Below are 22,039 nucleotides of genomic sequence, written 5' to 3' on the forward strand. Positions count from 1 at the left end.
TAAATTGTAACTAGGAGACTAAATTTCATTGCATATATTTTTGTGACAATTTTTTGAGCACTATTGCACTATTGGATTTTTCTAATGTAAAATAATGTGTTGTTGCTGATTGTGCTAAGGAGCTGCCTTTAGTTTATTCAGATCTTCTCTCTGAAGTGATCGGAACGTATCCTGGACAGAATGTGATTTGAATGTGAATGTGCCAAGATCTGGCACATACAGCACTGTAGGTTGGCAAAAATACAGTGCACTGACCAAAACATTAGCAGTTTGATTGACATCCATTACGCACGCCAACTCTGTTTGTCCACAAATACTACCCAACAATACTCAGTATTTGAGAACCAGGACAGATTTGAGCCACTCAAACTTGCAGGGCTGACTGAAAAACAAAAATCTGCACCTGCTTCACTCCAAATTAAAACGACGTTTGTCAAATTCTGACAAACATGTCTGAAAGCTCTGACTGTGTTGCTTTGAGAAAATCAAAATAATCGGTACTGACTGCTCTGTGTGTGTCCCTGTGCTGAGCATGAGCATCAATAACACACACTCTGAGATATAGAACTTGGAAGTACAGCTCTCATGTCCCCTTGAGGTAGTACCAATGATTTTCTATGGTGCATAGAAGCAGCACACACGCACAAACACATTCACAGATGCACACTGAAACACAAAACAGACCCGCACAAGGCAATAAAGGTCTGGTTCCAGGGCCAGCGTGTGCTACCACTCACATGTAATGTAATAGTTACAGTGCAGCCCACTTCCAGAGCCAAACAATCATACTCAGATTGAAGTGTTTAACCAACAAACATTCATCCACATAGTCTTTCCCAGTTTTTCCTCCATACACCCCGCCATGAATATATTTGAAAACTTTATTTTTATTTGTTTGACTTGTTAGGGTTACAATTATTGTCATAAGTTCTTTGTCAAAAAGGGGGAACCAAAATGCAATATTGCTATTTTAGGCATAATGATACTTAGTAGCTGTAGAAACATGGTTAAATGACCCATTTAAAATAATAAACTACTAAATTATATCCAGTGAGTCAGACAATCAAGTACACTTACTGTGTACAGACAAAGTGTTTCCGGAGGGTTCTTTGCCAAAAAATAAGAACCCTTTAGAATGGTGTTCAGGCAGCGGGCAGTTTGAAGACTTGAAGAAGTTGGTTGCAGAAAGTAAAAAGAGTGGCAGTAGAACTTAAAGTTACCAAATGAGTGATGAGGTTCTGGAATGATTTAAGGCTGCATTTCACCAAGTACACTGAGTGACATCCTGGAAGCTCCTCCTCAACAAAGACACACCTGAGTCTGGACCACAACATCATTGACCAAACATACAGGAGGCTTCCTGTTCATAACAGTCGAGCTTTTCGTGGTTACTTTGCAACCTCCCACTAATGTAATAAGAAAGTCTTCTTCCATCGTTCCACAGCTGATGTGAGGCGGACAACTACGTCATCGTGCAGCACTATACACTTAATACAGCTTTGTTTACAATCAGCGTTTAACTCCATATATTGTGCTGCATTCACTGTCTTTCAATTTTGTTTTTGTTTTTTTGGGAACTTTTTGTCCTTCATTTTGGCTCCCAGGTGTGAGTCACATTATTCTGATGTTTTTACAGTACGTCCTAAATGCATCTTACCACAGTGGACCCCATGTATTTAGGTTTACTTGAACACTGAGCTGCTGAAGTAGTGACCATTATTTGTGGGATGTTTGGCAATGTTTTGTTGTTGTCTAGAGGATAATGAAATCCTGATCACTATTGAATAATGGTCCTCACAAATGGAAAACTGTAATTTAGTGGGGCATAAGTTAGACTGAACAATTTCTTGTCTCCTTTGTGACCTCAATAACTCCCAGTTTGATACTCCTACTACATTAGATACAGTAAACAGGTCGTCTACAGTATAATCACTTATCTCACTCATGCTGGAGTCTACGGCAGGAATTCTTTCTTACTGCTTCTCTGGGGCTGTATACACAGGTTTCTGGGACCTTTCAAAAAGATTCACTCGCTTGAATACAGCATCCACCACCGGCCTGCAAGGCTGCAGCCGCGCTCACACTCTGCAGACAACCTCAGAGAAGAAAAAAAGAACGGCCTCACGAAGCAGCTGCTAACAGAGAACCACCTGAGACAGAGGAGCAGCAGGTCAGACTGTGACTGGCTGCCAGCTGTTAGGGAGCCTGTCTGTCATTAAATGCACTCACTAATTACAGGAATGGGAGTGGGTTCACGTTAAACACACAAACACACACACGTATGCCAACACATGTGTGGACACACACACTTTTGGCCTGCGGGGGGGTGGGGGGAGTGGAGGTCACTGTGGTCCAGTTGATTCCTATTTGTTAGGCCAATGTTTGTGTTTTTAATGATAAAAACTTGCAACAGTTATTTTACTCCTGATGACGATGACTGATGACTGACCTGTTTTTTCCACTGCTCCGGTTGGTGAGTCTGTTGGGTTTTTGTTCCACTGAAACCTCTCATGGATGTCAGCAAACACCTGTGGTATATTAACGTCACGGTCTCACAGCTGGACCATAAAACTAAAACGCTTTGTAAAAGTTTTTATATACCATGTTACACAATCCTATTGTTTCTAGAAGTTAAAAATAGAACCTTCCAGATCTTGAACCCGTGTGGAGAAAAGAATCAAACGATTGAAACAAAACAAGGTTGATGCTACTTCCATTGCAGGACTAAACAGAACACCCTGCTGTTCAAGTCCGGACTCGCTGCAACTGTAATTCAGGGAGCGTTCAGAGCTACATCCTTAATGCAGAACTGAAGGTCAGAGGGGTCAAGATATGGAAATCCTAAAATCAATGGAGCTAGGTACTTTGAGTTTACTTTCTTGTTAACAGTAGGATGTATTAGACAGAAGTAATTACTGTAAATAATATTCAATATATATTTCTGAATTTGCTTTTAGCTGAACTTATCAGAACACTATGTCAACTGTTATATTGATGCTACACCAAAGACAAAAAGAGGAATAGGCAGAACTGACAAATGTTTGGCCGTAAAACTGGGTCAAGTGTGGAGAGCAAAGGCATCTCAAACCTGCTGTGAGAAGAAACAAGTGAAACTAATTAGGGAGTGGCCTCCAATCACTGCCGTGGAGGGGAAACTAATACAACACAGCTGGAGGTTATTAGAGAAAAGGCAAAACTCAGGAAGCAGGACTTAATAGGGATTAAGATACACAAGCACCAATACAAATGAAAACAGGAAACAAAGTGATGGAGGTAGAATAAATACCCCCCAAATAATACAACACCCACCAGTTGGTGTACTTCATCTAGTTTCAGCTGTTAATTTGCACAGTCTTTATAGAAGGATTATATATATATATATACCTAAATATATTATCTGGATATCTGGTACCAGTATAATGTATATGGAGAGGACTTAGTCCAGGGCTGTCATATACTGTATATCATAATCATAAATAGATAAACACGACTAAAAGACAAATCAGCTTTCTGTGCATTGCTGAAACAGAAAGAGAAATAACCCTAACCCATCATAATCCAAATGATGGGTTAGGGTTAGGGTTATATCAATGTAAAGAAAAATAAGCAAAGTACAACTCTGAATTCTGCTGTAGCTTGGAGAACTCACTGAGAGTTACACTCAAACTCCTCAACAACATTAATCAGTCTACATTCCCCACAGTCCAGTAATGGTGTCAGTCAGCTTGTCAACTGCAGACTTATTTACTGCCCTGCACTCGATGACGCTGCTCTGACTCGAGACTGTCTCCTGTGAAAGTTCAAGTCTCCGAGATGCACTGAAATGATTAACATCAGCAGTGTTTTCCTTTGGTTATTAGTGACATTTACTTCATTATCTGTTGATAATGTTGAGGCTCAGTCACAGAGTGCCATCAGACTGTACAAGTCTGTCATGTCTGGAAGTGTTTCGGGAGCTCCGTTAAAACCGTGCATCATCACGAAGCCTTCACTGACCGACAGAAGAGAAGGAGATCAGCTGTGGATTACTCAGTGTTGAGTCAGGCCGTTGAATCATGGCACAGATATTCATGGGAATAAAACTGTGAGCTCTAGAGTTTCATCAACTTCTCGGGGACCACCTGTTTCCAGCGTGGTTTCAGTAATGGTCTTCATGGCAGAGGAGAAGTCACATGAAAACTAGGTTTATACAGTTCTTTTTTCCTGGAGGCCTGAATGCATCACTCAGGGAGCCAGGTCGACAGAGATAAGCCAGACTTTTTAACAACGTCTCACCTTATGTTCTCTGAGGAGCTATCAGTATCAGGGACTTTAATTTCTGACTAGAGGAACGTGTCCAGCCATTCAGTAAATCCCCTGCTCCCTGGAGCTTCTCTCTCGCTCTCTCCCTCGGCAGCATCCTCTCCCCTGGGCGCACGCCAGACACTAGTTTTCTTCACATGGGAACAGGAGATATTCTGCCAGGGCCGTTTATCTCCATCAGCAGAAGGATGAGTCTCCAGAGAATAACACTCAGCCTTCCAGATCTGCTCATTCAAGTCAGAGTGGGTGAAGACGCAGAGCTGCAGAGCTGCAGAGCTGCTGGCTGTTTCAGAGCCCGCTGAGAGTCGGCGTGGATCCTGGAGTGAAGGATTGGGGTTGAACGCGTCGCCATTTTTCAGTATTTCAGCTAAAAAACAGCTAAAAAAAGAATCAGTAACAGGCAATGATGGAAGTGATGGACGGAAGTATGAAACACAGCAGTGAATTACTCTTGGTATCAGTTAGAATGCATGTCATGTTGATAGACTCGGTTTCAATCGGCTCTGCTACCATCAAGGTCAACAACACATGAACGGAAGAGCTGCAGGTCAGGAACATAGAGATCTGTAATGATGCTGAACTGACTTTACTGCAGCGGCAGGAATAATGGTTTTACAGACGCTCCTCCTCCTCGTGTCTGTCATGTCTTGAATTGATGGCTGAAGATCAGCTGTTTTATATTTACTCAAAGGGAGAGAGTTTGGTTTGAGACTCAGCTGTCAACGTGCTGCATGTCTCGGAGTAGAACAACAGAACGTCTTCTGACAGAAACCTTCTTCGAATTTGTCATTTTGTATGTTTTTTTTTTGTAGTTGCAAATTATTTTTTAAAAATATTGTATAAAGTGTTTTTGACCCTATGGTTGATGTTTCCCTGCACCGAGTCCACAGAGAAAGCCAGTGATGTGATGCTGCACCAACATGAACTGTTTAACAACTACTGTCTCTATTTAAGGTTTTAATCTTTTAATGAAAAACCTCAAAATCCAAGTAGTAAACATGAACGTGCCGAACAAAGGCCTCAGTAAAACCCTCTACAGCTGAAAACTACAGTTTTCCTCCATGGTCAGTGAAGCAGCTGGCCGTTGGTTAAAACAGTTTTTATTTCAGGTGAACCAAAGCTGCGTGAGCCTGTGTTTAGTTACGATCCTGAGATGACGACAGTAACCTGGCTGATGGAGCCAATGCAGCAGTAATTCGTATTTTTATTATTTTCCTTTTTATATGCTTGAAAACTGACTCTCATTTTTAAGCACACTTTTTAGATTTTTTTAATTTTTTTTATTGGGACACAGGTTTTCCCTCAGCGTCTGCACGGATGCGTTCAGCCTACAGATTGTTTTGGCTCCGACCGACCGACCTGCAGACGCTCCGTCCCTCAGGTTCCCGTATAAAAACCCACTGTTCTCTGTGAAAATTCCGAGCCGCCCAGTGAGCCTCCTCCGGCGTCCATACATATGACATACATCACCAGACGTGTTCCTTCGTGGCTTTTCCAAAAAAGTGGAACCGCAACACCCCCTCAGGCACCGTGGAACTTTTTGGTCCTAATGATGTTCTACACCAAACAGAACCAAAGAAAGGATTGTCTTTGAATATTAAACTGGACCGAAAGAACGCGCAGCTTTGTGGAGAGACACAGCAACTGTCAGGGATGAATCATGGGCTCATGTGGAGCCAAGTGAAGGAGGCAGCAGGGTTTGGACGTGTTCCTGGGCCGGCAGGATGATGAATCTCCCAAATCTCCCCCTTCGTTCTCTCTCTCTCTCTCTCTGTCTCCCTCTCTCTTGTCTTACAGCCGTCAACTTGTGTTTAATGTTTCCTTCCTGCTGGGCCAGGAATATGTTTTCAATTGCACTAAAATCTGACATCGCACTTGACAGGAGAGAACGTCCGTCCAAAACCTTTAGCCTGCATGTCAGAGGATGGTACGGGGTCAGAGGTTAGGTGGCTTTAATGTGAAAATCTGTAGAAGCGAGAAGGGTTCATTTGGAAATGCATTCCTGACATGAAACCTTTCTAGAAACATACGAGATCCACAGAAAGACTGAGCTGAGTGAATGAAGTCTGGATGATTAGGCTCCTAATGGCCACTTCAGAGCGTCTCCAGAGGGTTGAGATAGGAAGTGGAGAGAGAAGGAGTGAGGAGGAGTGAGGAGGAGTGAGGAGGAGTGAGGAGGAGTGAGGAGCTGACTGTGTGAGTCTCCAGAGACTGAAGGACCGGAGAGGAGAACCTCAATCACATACAGCTGCTGAGCAGTGCTGCTGATGGATGTACACACACACACACAGACACACATACACACACACACACACACACACAGACAAACAGGACCCATTCTCGTGTCCTTTGAACCTACAGTCAAAACAAAACACAGAGGAAAACACAAAGATCTGACTAAAACAGTTTTGTTGAATGTCCTCGGTGGAACCAGACCAAACTTTACTTTTTACTTTACCAACCTCTGGTCTGCGTTCAATCATCACTAACCTGGCTACTTTGTATTGGCAACACAGCATAAAAAACATAATAATAATAATAATAATAATAATAATAATACATTTTATTTGAAAAGCGCCTTTCAGGTCACTCAAGGACACTGTACATAAAATAAAACAAAAACAGACGGCCGGAAACGGCCGGAGAGCAGCGGCAACATGCATGCCAGCGTCCGCTCTCAGGTCAAAAACGAATTCTAGGGGGAAAAAAATGTCTCTGGGGTTGCTAGAAATTTGTGATGTTATAACGAGGTCACGTTAGTATAAAACAGGTAAATGTTGTAATAATTTTGTATTAGCTACTTGTCATCGTTTGAGTCATTTGAATGTTTTTTATTTTACTTTCAATTAAGGTTTCTGTGGATTGATATGCATTTGAACTTTAGTAACACGTTCTGATGTCACTTTAAGCTTTTGCTTCACTCTCTGCTGTTAGAGGTGAGTTGTGATGACATTTTTATTCACTTATAAAGTTTTTTTTTATATATAATTTTGCTTCTATTGTTTAAACTCTGTGATTTCTGGCCCGTGTTTCGTTCCAAGCTGCTTGATTTATCTGTTTCTTGTGAACGTGGGTGTTTGCGTGCACGGGCGTGTGCGATGCTGCAGGTGATGTTAATGGAGTCCTGACCCCGGGCTGTCGGAGAGCGCGATGTGCCTCGTCTCTAATTAAAGTGAATCACGCTTTGTTCCAACAGCCCGTGCTTTGTAATTAACGCAGATTAAGGAAGATCCATCAGGACGCCTCCATATTGTTTCTGCAGCGCCAAGAGCGAAGCAGTAAATTTACCCTCTGTGATTAATGTTTTAAGAGGTGGCACACTTTCAGGGATCCATTTAAACGCACACACCCAGTGAATCTGAAAGTAACTGCTCCACAGTTTGATTTTCCTCTCAGCTCAGCAGGACAAACATGGGGCTGAAGGTGATGATAGTGAGGTGGAGGGAGGCACCCTCGTTCTTCAGGGAGGAGGAGACACGCAGGTGGCTGCAGTGGACGTGACCTGGGAGCAGGCTTGTTATTAGAGGGCAGGTAAACAAACGCTCCCTGTTGTTTGGCCGGGTGGGGTTTCACGTAGAGACGGCACATGAAAGCACTAACCAGACAGGGCTGTGACTTCAGCTAGGGCGCTCACATGGCTGTCTTTTTTTTTTTTTAATGTCACAAACTCAGGTCAACCAGTTAACGTGTCGTTCCTCCAAACAAAGACTTTGAAAATGAGTTTATTGATTGACTGAGGAGAGATGCTACTTTCACAGGGCTGTGAGTAGACGTGACACTCGCTGACAAACGCTGGGAGGAATCAGACGGCCGGGGGTCGGAGGTAAATGACCTTTTTTTATTTTTTTTACTAATCAAACAAAAAAAGAAGAAAATAAAGTAGAGGGTAGAGTGGTGGAGTGGGAGGACGCATCTGACACTAGGAGGTTCTGGGTTCAATACCACTGAGTCCCCAAATTCCAGGTAGGGTTGTGTAAGGAAAAAAGAAAAAAAATTCTTCTGGAAGAGAAGACAGGATAAAAAAAAACATAAAATCCAATAAAATTTGATTCGACCTCAGTGTCCCATCCTGTCCGTCCTAAAAAATGTGAAAGAAAATTCTTCTATTTGTTTTTCATGTAATGCTAATCGTTAGCCATACAGTATACATAGTTGATTGTTAGCAATACGTGCACTAGTCACAAGGTTCGAAGCATCAATTCCAAGAACCAGTTGTTTTATAGCCCTGAAGTACGGTATGGAAAGTGTTAAGCAGGTACTGGGTTTTTGCAGCCTGTAGCCACAAGGTGCAACCAAATCCTACATCCAAGTATTCCGTCTCTTTTATGATCCATTAAGGATCTGTTTCACATCATCCCAGGTCTTTTTCCAATCTTTGGGTGTTTTTTTCCAGCTCATAAACCTGGAGCTTATCTAATTTTGGTGATCGGGACCCTGCGTCATTATATCTGAAACTATGAACTGAACAAAAAAAAAAGTCTGTTCTATCACGTGACTTCAGGAGAACAAAGCCGGTGTGATATTTATTATGATAAATTACTGTTCTTCCACCGAAAAACAGATGAACTGCACAGCAAAGGAAAAATGTGTTGTTTTTTTTTTTCCAGAAAAGATAGAGGATACGGTGTGAGTAAGACTGATGATTTGTTGTAACCGAAGGTTTCTCTAACTGAACCAGGATGTGCTTTTATTTTATTACCTCTTCATTTCCAACATTTTCAGAGGTCAGCGCTCTGCTGCCGTCATTCCACCAGAATCACCTTGAAAGCACTTCACGAGGCCTTCGTTAGTCGTCTGCCGAGCCGTGAAGCTCCGACCCCGACTGTCATCACTTCAGGAGCGGGGCTAACCTGGACTCCAGACAAAAACATGACTCACTTTTCCACTGTAAACATAATAACCCTACGTCAAACACTGTGTAAATCCTGTTAGCACCAGATCTGCTCTTATAGCCCCCGCTTCAGATAAAGAGAGGAGAAATTAAAGCCCGGAGATATTGACATAATCCATACTTTTGAAAGGATTAAGTGTGAAGATGTACAGATAAGAACAGCTTCTGGGAACAGAGTCACGCCTTTGCTGGAAGGCTTCTGAGGCTTCAAAGTGTGGGAAACCAAAGAACAACCAAGAATACCCCGTTTTCATTTTTTAAAAAGCAAGACTTACTAGGAAACTTGTTAATTCTAACCATCTGCATATCAGAACTCAAGGGTTGAGTAGCATCAGGGACTGCCTCACACTGGCAGCTCCTACATGGAATCATGTGGTAACCTGCGAACAATCCTGGTTACTCACAATTTCCAGCCCGACCACATGCAGATCAACTGTGTGGTCAGAGCAGTTACCAGGAAACATGCACTTAGTTAAACACAAGTTAGTGACTTACTAAATGCCTTTTGGAGAAATTGAAGTCTCTGTTGCTCTGGAAACCAACAATGAATGGATGACAGGCTGCAGACACAGAGGAGCTAAGACGGCGGCAGCTGTGTTTGAAGTTAAAATGATAATTCCAATTAGACTGTGTGCCCAACGAACGTCTACAGTCCTGCTGTGGTCCAATGTGCTTCAACAGCCATATGACCACACAGCATATAATCAGTTACTGTAGATGTCAGCGATGCATCACAGGCAAAACATGCAAACTACAGAAAGTTTGACCAGGAATCGAACCAGCGACGTCCTAACATTTTCCCCCCTGTGCAGGTGTAGTCATTTTCATTTCAATTACATACAAACTAGTGGTTTTAAAAGATGATTCTTAACCATTTTTAAAGAAACATAGATTGTTGTTATGCGGCAGTCATGTAACTATTGAGTCCACTAGAACAACTGACTCTGGGATTCCCGGAAAATCTGTTGAATCGGCCAAAAAAGTTGGTTCTACAAAATGCAAAGCAGCAACAACATAAAGTAAGTCACAGTTAAGAGGATAAACTTACAAGTCCTTGAGTCGACATCAGAGCTCAGTTTGAACAACCGAGTTAGTACCTGAAGTAGTTCTTGGACGAGCTCCTGATGAGTCACTTTAATCCGACATGATGTTTTGACAACAAGTAAAATCACATGACCCAGGTAGACTGGGTTTGGGCTGAACACTCTCGAGCCGTCATGAAAAAAAAAAACATGTGACAACACTTTAGTTTTCCAAGTGTTTACTCTTGTAAAAATCCGACAGTGCTGACAGTACATGGCAGACAGCTGTTCCACTGATCTCACTTTATCAGCTCTGCGTCAAATATGACAAAGACAATGAACTGCAATGATTGGAAGAAGACAAATGTCAACTCCTCACTGTTTCCACTGGTAAAGCAAAAATAACCAACTCCAATGTTGAGGTGAACTGGCCACTCAGATAAAACAGTCACATTGTAGTACTTGGTAATATTGTGTAAATACATGACTTGATTAAAACTTGCTGACATAAACCACAGTATATAAGACTCTGAAATTTAAGTGTGCATATTCAGGTCATACACTCTGCTCTAGCTTAAATGCATGCAGCTACACGTACAGTGTTGGTCTGTGTAATGACAGAGCAGCAGGGTGACCCAGTGTCCCCCATTGTCCACTCTGATGGTGGACATGCTGCTGCTGTGGCTTCAGCAAAGACATGTTAGCACCTGAAACTCAAACACATTCCACCTTAACAGTCGTTATTAGAGGCAACAAACAGAACAGCTCATTTTAAAGGGTGGTAAATGTGTGAAGTAAATTGGATAAATATTAACGACTTGATTCAATGACTGTTGAATGAAGTTGAATACTGACTTGGATGACTGGGATGTAGCTCTTAAAGTCATGCTCTAAAGCCTTGAGATATACTGTATATTTATATATGTATATATAAACATATATATATATGGACAGATCTGCTGTAGCACTGAACCGAAGTGAGCAGTCAGTTGTGTTTGCTCCGCCTGTGCAGGCACAGAGGCATTAAAACCAATTTGAAACACCTCTGAATTAAGCATCACTACACTTTAAGGTCATGTAGACTGGTTTTTAACACAGAAGACTGATGTTGATAAACTATTGTATTTGTCAGATTTTTTACACAGAACACGAAGAATCGCATATGAAGAAAGCAAAAGGTAAAGTACCGAACTCGTAGCGGCTGAATACCAGTACTAATTAGTAATATTTATAAAACGGTAAATCAGTTAAACTGACTCATATATACAGTACAAGAGCTCAGCAATGTTGTAAAAGCTGTGATGTTCCCAACGGCATCAATATAAAGTTACGCTTGGAGGAAGACATTTTTAATTTCTGCATTGGTTTTTACAATAACATCATTTGTTAATTTGGTGGGACCTAAAGGATTAAAGTTTTTAAACACACCTAGCGTTGCTGTTTCAATGTATATTGGTTGCTTTATGCCATCTTATTTTGCACTACCCTTTCAGGTTTTGTCACATGATCAGTGGTCTCAGCATGGATGCTCAGAAACCCTCTACTTCCACCTATCACTATTTGATAGTAGCTAACTTCCCAAAAACACTAAAGATATGTCAGTTCTTCCATGCTTCCTGGTTCTACCCCTGGGCACCAGAACGCCTCTGGGAAATTTAGGGCCTGGAATGCCTGACTACAACGCTGACAATATGAACTAAACAAAGATTCCAACAGTTTTGAGGGGAAACTTCACAACGCTCTGGACTCCATGAACTAAAGGATGGATGGCGTGCTAAATGATGAAGTCAGCGTTGACACAGAGCCATAACACAATAACACAAAGAATTGCACATTTTGACGTTTTTCTTCTCTAATTTGTGTAAATCTTAACTTACTAACCCTCCACTTCATCAGACTGTCACTGACATGAAGATATATCCAAAAATGTAAATTTACTTTGATTAGCGTGGTAATGGCTCAACGCACCAACATGGCATGCACATATAGAACCGTGACGTAAGGCACCTTTAACAAGTGCTATTAGTTATGCATTATCAAAGCAAGCATCTAAACTGGCCATCTGACAGCTGCAGTGTGTTGTCACATCGGACACGACTGACCATAAACAAAATCTGTTGAAAAAGGAGAGAAAATACAAAACAATGCCAGTATAAAAAACAGACCTGATTATTCTCTCGTTTGAACATAGAAATTAACAGTCTTTTGGTTTCGAAGGAACCACATCTTTTTTGCATATGAGCTGGCTCAGAGAAATAATATTTAAAAATCTTGATAATAAAACTGGCTTTAGTTAAATAATCAAATAAAAAATCAAATCTAATATGATACAGGTCACAGCATTATTTGGAGTTTAAAACTTTCAAACGTGACTCCCTTCTTGGATTCATTTGTAGGGATGTAAGGATATTACATGTTAAAATACAATAATACTGAAGTTTCGCGTCTATGGTACGATATTCAATACAGTGTTGTGATATTTACTAAACTTCAGGCTTCTACACGTTTGATCCCATCACATGTTTATGGAGGTATGGAGTCACTTAAGTTCTGAGACTGACAATATCCTTACGTCCCTATAAATCTGCGTACTTCCTTTCTCCATCCTAGTACCAGTAACAGTACAACGTCAAAAGACTGAGTCATGAATAAATAAAAAGCAGGTTGACCGATCAGAAGTTCTTGAAGAGCTCTAAGTCCTTCTGAGGCACAGGAGGGTCCTTCTTCCAGTCGTCTTCAGGGTAAACATCAAAATTGGAGGTGTCACCCTCATGGGAAACTTTGGGAACAATGGGAGGCTGTGGGGAAAGAGAAGAGTGAGAAAATGTTAGCATGCAGGACGTAGCAGCCATTGACAACCGAAGATTGTTGTGCTTAAATATAAACAACCAAAAACTGCCAGTGATGCCTTTTCTGTCCTGGGGAAAAAGCAACCAATCTCTAGTGGGAATTTCAATCACATCACAAGAAAATAGGCAGAGGCCTAAAGTCTGGCAAATAAAGTGATGCCCTTACTGTCTTAGGAAAAAAAAAATATTACACTACCCTTCTATCCCTGATTAGGCTAGTGAGAGGATTATTTAAATGATTCTTTTTTCGGTTTAAACAATTACGGCTAAAGCCGATAAAGTCACAACTAAAAATAGTCACAACTTGAATTTTGTCATTTCTTCTTCAGTTCTGTAAATACATAAGAAATGTCAGGATTTTACCCTGTGCTATTGTAGGTGTACAGGACGGTCACAGTCCCCTGAAGCACTTCTACCCAACAACAAGAAACTCTTAACAAACAAACACATTCTAAATAATACAGTAGTACTTTTGCAAAGTTTGATTCAAAGCAGATTTTTGAAGTGTAAAAAACTTAAATTCAAGTTTAGACTGACTTAAAACAATTACAGATGTTTTAATAAAGTTAGAAAAACAGGCTCAATGACCTCCAGGTGATTCTGCTTCAAAACCTACTATTGAAGAAAGAGACCACTTGAATAAACAGATGGTTTTGGTGATGACAGAACAATGTGAGCCAGAGATGATTGATGAAAACACACTATGTGTCTGGTGTGAGATAACCAACCAAAACCCACTGTAGGCTAAACCCCCACTACCTTTTCAACTCCAGGTAATGACAATATTCATACAAGTCTGGCTTTCATCACATGTTGTGGTTATTAGCATCAGGGAAACGCCTTCAAGGCCGTTTGATGTGAATGTTGTCATTGGATTAGCCGCAGCCTTGGTCAGCAGATCTGTCTGATTGGTTGGATCAGCACACAGTGATCCTCAATGTATCTAGCTAAGAAATAAGAGTCAATGTGGCTTACAGCCTGCAATGGACATTTCACATGGAGATACACTGTATGCTATGATTCAAATCAACCAACAATGTAAAGCTAAATGTTAATAATTCCATCTCCTAGACATTTGTCCTTATTAAAATGTTATCATTTGAATTGGACACAAACAAGAACAGATGTGAAACACATACATCTATCTGCTGTTATTTTCTATTTCTGTTCCAACACACACACACACATATACATATATGTACATACACACATATACTGTATATAATGTCATATTTAAATATATATATTTAAATATATATGAATATTGAAATCAATGGTTTATCTTGATTATGATTTATCCTGATTAATCATCATTAACTGCAAAATATCGACAGCTTCCTTGTGATTAATTAGATTAAAAAACAAACATGTAATAAGTACATGAAAGGAGCCATTTATCAACTGATGGGAAATTTATCTCTAGAGTGTGGAAAAAATGTCAACACTTCAAAGACTATTTCTGGTCTTGGTCACAAATCAGTTTTAGTCCCTGTGACACATTTTAGTGATGATTTCATATATGAAGGTTTTATGAAGCGGAAACCATTAACAAGTTGAGTTACGTCCTTTCCCACGTCCATGCTGACAGGAGGCTGCTCTATTCAGTGTAAAGCAGCTGCCTGGCAGTGTGAGCGAAACGCCCGCTGTCAGTGGAAACACTATCCAGAAAACAAGTTTGTACAAGGTCACAGCACGGACTGTAAGTTAGGCCTTTTTCACCGGCAGCGATGACATAACTCAGAGCACAGTTATTGTTGGTAAAGTATTCAGGATTCAGCCTGTAATTGTCGTTAAATCTCTCTCTTCTGGGTGTCAGCACATTTAGAAGGAACTGAACGGCGGCCAACTGTGGGTGAGCAGCGGAGGAGCCAGGGCCGTGGAGAAACCATAGAGGATGTGATCACAGTGCTGCGCCATCAAGTTTATTAAACAGTGCAAACACTTTCATGTGGGACTTGCAAGTTTGAACGACTTCTAAAACTAATGCATCCACACTGGGGTGAAGGTGGAGACGTGAATAATGTGCAGGGGAATGATGAATGAGCTTGTCTTCGGGATTTTCACTCGTATTCAAGTTCCTCAGTTCTACTGGAGTGTAGTGTCATACTCAGGTACTTTTGACATACTTAGACAGCTGTGTCTTAAGTGACAATGAGTTCAGAAAAAAACACATTGTGTTAGAGAGCAGCACTAAGAATTTAGAGAGTTAAGAGCGATTGATCAAGAAAGTCTACTTCATATTCCGGTCACATAACGATGACTCACAGTTTCTGCGTTGAAATGTATTTTACAACCACACTAAAAAAACTGAGCTAGACTATTAAAGCATCATAAAAACATCTCTTACCTTCAGTTTCCTCTGAGGAACAGCCTCCCAGTCAATCGTCTTGAACCAGCGGTGCTTCTTCACGTCCTCTGCTCCATTCTGCAGAATGACAGAAAACATGGCATTTATTGGATGTGTTATTTCAAAACAGAAAAAAGTATTTATTTAATATCACTTAACCGTGAAAGTTAATGCCAACGACATCACATTGGTGGCAGTGGAATAAATGATTACAAAAAAGACGTACAAAACAAAAAGCTCACTGAGGGCTTAGATTTGTAGTGGAATTTAATTTTATAACTCACATAAAGGATATATTAAAAAGCAAACTAACTTTGCATTTTTATTTTAACTGTCAAAACATTAAATATAATAGTTAATTAAAAAAAAAATCAGCGTCTGCTAAATTAAACTGTCAAAGTGCCACGATTGTTCAGCTGAAGGACGGCAGCCAACCGCTTCTTAACTCAGTGTGCTTCAAATAAAGCTGTTTTGTTTGTCATGAACAGCCTCTGCTCTGGTACAACCTCTGGTTGTTGAAACTCTCACTTGATCTGAGTGAGCTTGCAGCAAAAAAAGAGGCATTTTTAATTTTTTACATCATTGATAGTAATCAACATTTGCATCAGTCATTCATCTCAGCTTGTCATGACAGCGAGACTGCAGAGCAGCCACAAATCAATGATGTCTTGTCTGGGATTACGTGGAGTTAATCACTGGGATTTGATAAACATTTGGATAATTGAGTTTTACTTGGAGAACATCCTATTTTAAAATCAGAATGAACATGGCAACTGCTGGTGGATGAAGACAGAAATCCACACACTGTTCACAAAGATATATTAATCAGGAGAGAGAGAGAGAGAGAGAGAGAGAGAGAGAGAGAGAGAGAGAGAATCTTTAAATATTCCAATCATCTTCTGTGTTTCATTTTGGCAAAGTAGATTTTTTTGTTTGGTTTATTTGCTGTCATAATGTGTGGGCTGAAGGAAGATCAACATTATCTAGTTTTTGGAAAAGCTTCATTGCACACAGAGCTCTTCAGTCAGGACTACTGGGGTCAAACAGAGGTTAAAGAAGAAACGTTTCTAATGTCATGTTGCACTTTGACTCAAAATGATATTATGTATGTATTTAACTGAGAGACAATTTTGACAAACAATGCTAGTAATCTCAAGATTATCTCTAAATAATCCAATGTTGTTTTAGCTTGCCCATCATCCCTGATTTAACCTTATGCTTTACTTAATGCCTACCTTACCTGTCGCAACACTCGATATGTTAGGAAACATCTCTTGTGTAAGGAAAATGGATTAATCTTACATCAGGGCTGCTGCTCACTGCTCAACAACATCAGATTTATGTCAAGTTTCCTTATCTTGTTGGCTAAACTAACCAGTGATTCCACCGCCAACCACTGAGCTGTAACTCATTCATTTACCATGTTACATCATTAGGAAAATTATTTAAATTAACTTAGATGGTCTGAAAACTTTTACTGCAAATGGCTATAAAAACTAGAAAAGAGAGACATGAGAGCTCTTGAAGATCTTTATGTATTTCTTCAATTCCTCTGACTAGTATTAGTGCTGTGTTCAACTAAACAGGCACATGTTTTATACCGAGTAATTTCTGAGTAAATCTAGAAGATTATTGTATATAATTGAATAATCTTTTAAGACTTTTTCCTGGTGCACTATGAGATTTATGTACAATACGTGTCTTGGCTCAAAAAAGTTTTGGAAAAACTGAACTAGAAAACCAAAGACTCAAGCTTTCGCTCCAGCTCACAACATTTCTACAAGCTGAGTTGGCTAGAACCTTATGTTGGACTTATGTTTTTGCACAGGCCCAACAAGGTCCTTGGACAGATGCGGACTTGGGCCTAACCAAGTCGTGACCGCTCTTATAAAATATACCTGCACACCATAATCTATAAGGAAGGTGAGGAATATATTATGTTACAGCACACATGACAAGTGAATTCACTGCTGGCCCCAAAAGTTAGATTAACCATTTTTTTCAACTGTCTTTTTATGGCGTGTTTTTGAAATGTCTTTATGGTTCTTGTTGCAGGACGTTTGGGGACTGTGTGTATTCATAAACCACGGAAAAACTCAAATACAACTCTAAAACAAGTATCATTCCTTTTTAAATCTGGCCATTAAGGAAGATTTGAAGTTTAGAAAAGTTTCACCAGTTAAAACAAATGAAATTCAGTCTTAGCTTAACTTTCCTGAAAAAGACTAACAATTCAGTCAAGTCATTGAAATATCTCTTAAAGTCATGCTTTGTGAATTAAAGTATATTCTCTGCCTCAGGGCAAGCATTGAAAAGTTCAGTCATTGTTGACTGTCTGCATCTTTGAATCTCTCTGTCCCTGAATCAGAAAAGCCAGACTGTTATCAGTATCTTCTTTTTTTAATAACATTCTAATGTTCAATTTGATCAGTCTATTTGAGCAATGATTTGGAAAATATTGCTCCAGAATCATGAATCATGGTCTGGTTCATGCCGGCTCCGGAAACAGAATTCTGTTCTTAGGTCTGATTCTCACCGACTCATAGAAGAAATTGAAGGGAGCTGCCGTGTGACTGAAAGAGAGAGAACGTGAGTTCAACTGACTCACCTTCATGTTTCCGAGTCGTCTGGCACGGTCAATGACCAGAAATTTCTTGATGAGATCCCTAAAAAGACAAAAAAAAAAAAAAAAAGTCATTAATTCCAAACTGTTGGAGTCAACATCTGATAAAAGTGTTTTTCTGATCATGATAGATGTTTCATCCTTTGAAGACAAGTCCCTGAGTGATGTCAGATTTAAAACTGTCAATCAGCGTGATCCATTTAAATGTTTCCACCTAAAGAAAACTGTTTAGTTTTTTGATAATGCAGTGTGTATTTACAAATGGAACATTTAATTAAGGTGATCTCCAGTTATGACTCATTCTTTAATATCGAGGGTGTTTTGTTTAATCTGCCTTTACCCATTTAATTTTACATGTTTCTTTCATTATTTTCTTGTTTATTATACAGTAAAAATTAGATTGGCTCAGCTCAACTCTTTTTAATGAGTATTTGCTTTTATTACACAAATCACACACTGCAGGTTTAAATTTCGGCTTAATGGCATCCCCCCAGCAGCAGCTGGAGGTCAGTGACCTTTGCAGACAGTGAATCACAATGCATCCTGTTCCCAAAAATTAAAACATAGCCAGCAAGTTGGCCGGCGCCGCACAAACCACATCCCATGTATAAAAACACCAATGAAAATCAAATGTCAGGACAAATGTTATGATCTAAACATTTTACTGTGAAGGCACGTCTGTACCAAAACACAGCTGCTGGCCTGCTGCTGAAACACTGATGCTCCTCCCTGTCAGACGAGAGGACCTTCTCCAACCAAAGACTACGGCCCGGAGTTTGAGACTCCTGCTTAGGACTAATGTCTTGTAGGAACATGAAGGAATAAAAGCAGCACAGATGGAAAACCAGAGATGGTCCATGTGAGGATAAGTCAAGGAGTACTGTGACAAATAATTTTCTTTTTTTTTTTAAATGCTAAAGGTTTTCTTTATAACATGTCCTCCTTTTAGGTCTAAACACTTTTTAATGTGATGTTTTCATTTCCTTTTTGTAGAATTTATTTATGATTCTTTTCTTCAGCTAAAGAAGTAAACTGAGTTCCTGAGTTTGTATCTTTCAGGTGCTGTTTGGTTTGAAGAGTTTTATCACTATTGAAAATATATCCACAGAATGTAAAAGTCATTTTCATCAACTCACGTAAGCAGCAGTGAATTATGAAAACCTCTGTGTTAAACATTAGCTGAGTTTTTTTGGTGCAGTGAATTAAGCATTTTCAAAATGGAGAAAGTTATCATTTAAGATTGATTACTTGGTGGTCTTGGTTTAGCAAAATGTCCTTGGATAAAAGCTGGACTGTAGTAACGCTGAGTTGTGCTGCATCTTCAGGCCAAACTGGAGGCCTATTAAGATCTTTGGATTTCATTGATATCCACTACACTAAGGATGTTGTAGACTTTATACAGAGAGTTATTCAGTTGACTGTCCTCAGTTTCTGCTATGGCTTCCCTAACTGAGCAAACAGTTCCAACCTTGATACTTTATATTTGTCATTTTAATTTGATGACTGATATTAAATAAACAAATAAATTTGGTATTTAAGTAAATACGTTACATAAGTCTTCCTCCTGTCTGGTACAGATCCACTGGAGAGTGTTCCCCCAGTGGTCTGTTCAGACACTGGAGGAAATTAAATGCATTATTTATACTTAAACAACAAGGCCCAAAAAAGCAGCACCAGACACAATCTAATTTCATTGCAGTTTTTAAACCTTTTTACATTTCTAACACAACACAGCTCTACTCAGTCTGGTGACACATCACTGTAACTCATTCTTATCATTTGTGTCTAACCCCCTGGAAACATAACAATGTCGAGCCTCCTGCCCCCCACAGAGAGCAGAGGAGTAAATGAGTAATAAGTGTTGGTAGCCTAAGGTCAGGTCAATGCTGTGTCAACACATCTGCAACCACTCCTTAACGAGGAGACAATTGTATGACTAATTCCTTACAAGACATTGATGCCAAGGGTCAGCCTGGGTCACGTCTCTACTCCCTGTTTGTCTGAGCCCTGCAGGAGATGCTGCTGGGGAAACCGCCTACAGTTTTCTTCGTGAACCTTTCATCTTCAGATGGATTCGACTGGCTAAATGACCAGGGTTCCTCCATAGTTTATAATGTTGTAAAGTGGAACACAATCCTCCTTTCTAGACTTTTTTTTCTCATTTTTATGGGTATTAAACATTAATACGTCTGTGTCTGTGAATGAAAGCGCTGTGTCCCTTCCTAGGTGCATGCAGGGACATACAGGATGCTACAGTGTCTGCTCTCTGGCACATACTTGACATAGAAATCCAGATGGCGTGGGAATTCCAGTTTTCCAGCTAGGATCTTCTGGTAGATTCCAAATGGGTTGTCATCAAAGAATGGAGGGTACCTGTGGAGAAATATACTGTCAACTTCAGCCGGTCTCCTAGCAGCTGCCTGCACACACACACGCACACACTAACACACACAGGATGTGCAAACTCGATCTGTGCTCTGTGTATAAACAGTGTGATGCAAGAAGCAGGTAAGGACATGCAGGCATCATCAAGAAAACCATTTTGAACAAAAGGTGAAGGAACATGTGGTGAGGTGAACAGCATGAAAACTTTCAGTAATGGACAGAACACTCTTTGTTTACAGCTATTTTTTTAAACCACTCTGTTTGTGTCTGTCTGTGTGTGTGTGTGTACGTGTTAGTGTGTGAGTGTGTGTGTGTAATTCTACCACCTGGAGACCTTCTGCAGCTCCACTCCACTAACAACTTCCCCAGCTCCACTGTTTTCTCTCTCTATTTCTCAGCCTGGACAAGTCATTAGCCACAAATTACATAATGGGACCAGAGCATAATCAAACACGTTTGTCACACACCAGTAAGAAAGAAACTCTGTGACCAGTTAACTATTGGATAAGGGTTTTGCTCACTGCAGGCTGGAACTATAAGTGTGTCCCCCCTGATGTCCCTCCACAAAAAAAACGAATGCAGTCACTGCTGGAAAATCTGGGTCAGTACAGCAAAACGGGGAGTGAGAAATATTTATTTCTGCCGGTAAGTGATGGTTTTTGGAAAAGCAGGCATAGTATGTAAAAAATACTAATAAATTAGGCAAACACAGGAGTGATTTATGGTGGAAATGTGTTGCCTCTGAGTAATTGCTTGGAATTTATTATCTGCCCAGAAAAAAAAGACTATAATAAAACAGAGTACAAACTGCACTGCTATTAACCTTAATATCAAATGAGAGTCTGTTAAAAGAATGAGGCATGCTATAAATTTACACGACAACAAATTTTGGTCTTTGGCCACATATGCCACCCATTGTATGAGTTATAGGAACTGTAACCACATTAACAGCATTACTGCCAACTTCCTGTTGATTTTTGCTGACGCCCGAGCCGGCTCTAGTGATCTATTGGTAAAAAAAATGTCCAGCAAATTACACCTGACAACAGCATATAATAAACTCTTAAGTTTAAATACATGCGTAAGCTTAATGCTGATATTTTAAAGGGATATTCAGTGCTGACTATCATGGAATGGCTTTTTACACCGGAAAGCATGGATTTCTGATAAGTCTCCGTTTGCAGTGAAGTCCAATGTTTAAATCAGCATTTTTTTTTAAAGCTTGCTTGGATCAGGTGGACACCAATCTATCGCTGCTGCTTCAGGCTGGTACTTTTGTGTCAATAAGCAATACTTATGAATACGATTTTAAACACCAAAGTAAAACAATACTGACTTTTCCCCAACTGATAAACTGAACCATTAATAGTTACTTTGTGTCTGTACCTCAAATGACAACATTTTAAAAACACCATAACCTTTAACATTTTTAGATTTACATTATGCTATGTTTAAAATATCCGGTGTAAACCTGGGACTGCAAACGTTAACGGGTTGTCATGATGAATGCTGGGAAAAGGTCACATCCTGAAGACTAATGCAAAGCCACACAGAGCAGAGAACAGTGAAAATAGATGGAGCGATGAAGGAAGGCCGCTCCCACACACAGGTGACCTTTCA

At 40.1% G+C, this 22,039-nt stretch overlaps 1 protein-coding gene across 2 annotated transcripts in view; it reads right to left on the reverse strand.

Moving 5' to 3' along the window:
- Positions 1-10,437: 10,437 nt before the first annotated feature.
- Positions 10,438-22,039, reverse strand: part of prkx (protein kinase X-linked) — an 87,963-nt gene continuing 76,361 nt past the window's right edge. For both annotated transcript variants that reach the window (XM_025062312.1, XM_025062311.1), the window contains 4 exons: positions 20,312-20,407; positions 18,020-18,077; positions 15,412-15,489; positions 10,438-13,013 (listed from right to left, as the gene is read on the reverse strand). In XM_025062312.1, coding sequence (XP_024918080.1) covers positions 12,888-13,013; positions 15,412-15,489; positions 18,020-18,077; positions 20,312-20,407 — 358 coding nt within the window. In that variant the 3' untranslated portion in view covers positions 10,438-12,887. The remainder of the gene's footprint in view (positions 13,014-15,411; positions 15,490-18,019; positions 18,078-20,311; positions 20,408-22,039) is intronic.

Source organism: Cynoglossus semilaevis, chromosome 14 (assembly GCF_000523025.1).
Source record: "Cynoglossus semilaevis isolate Cse_v1.0 chromosome 14, Cse_v1.0, whole genome shotgun sequence".
In the NCBI taxonomy this organism is placed as follows: Eukaryota; Metazoa; Chordata; class Actinopteri; order Pleuronectiformes; family Cynoglossidae; genus Cynoglossus; species Cynoglossus semilaevis.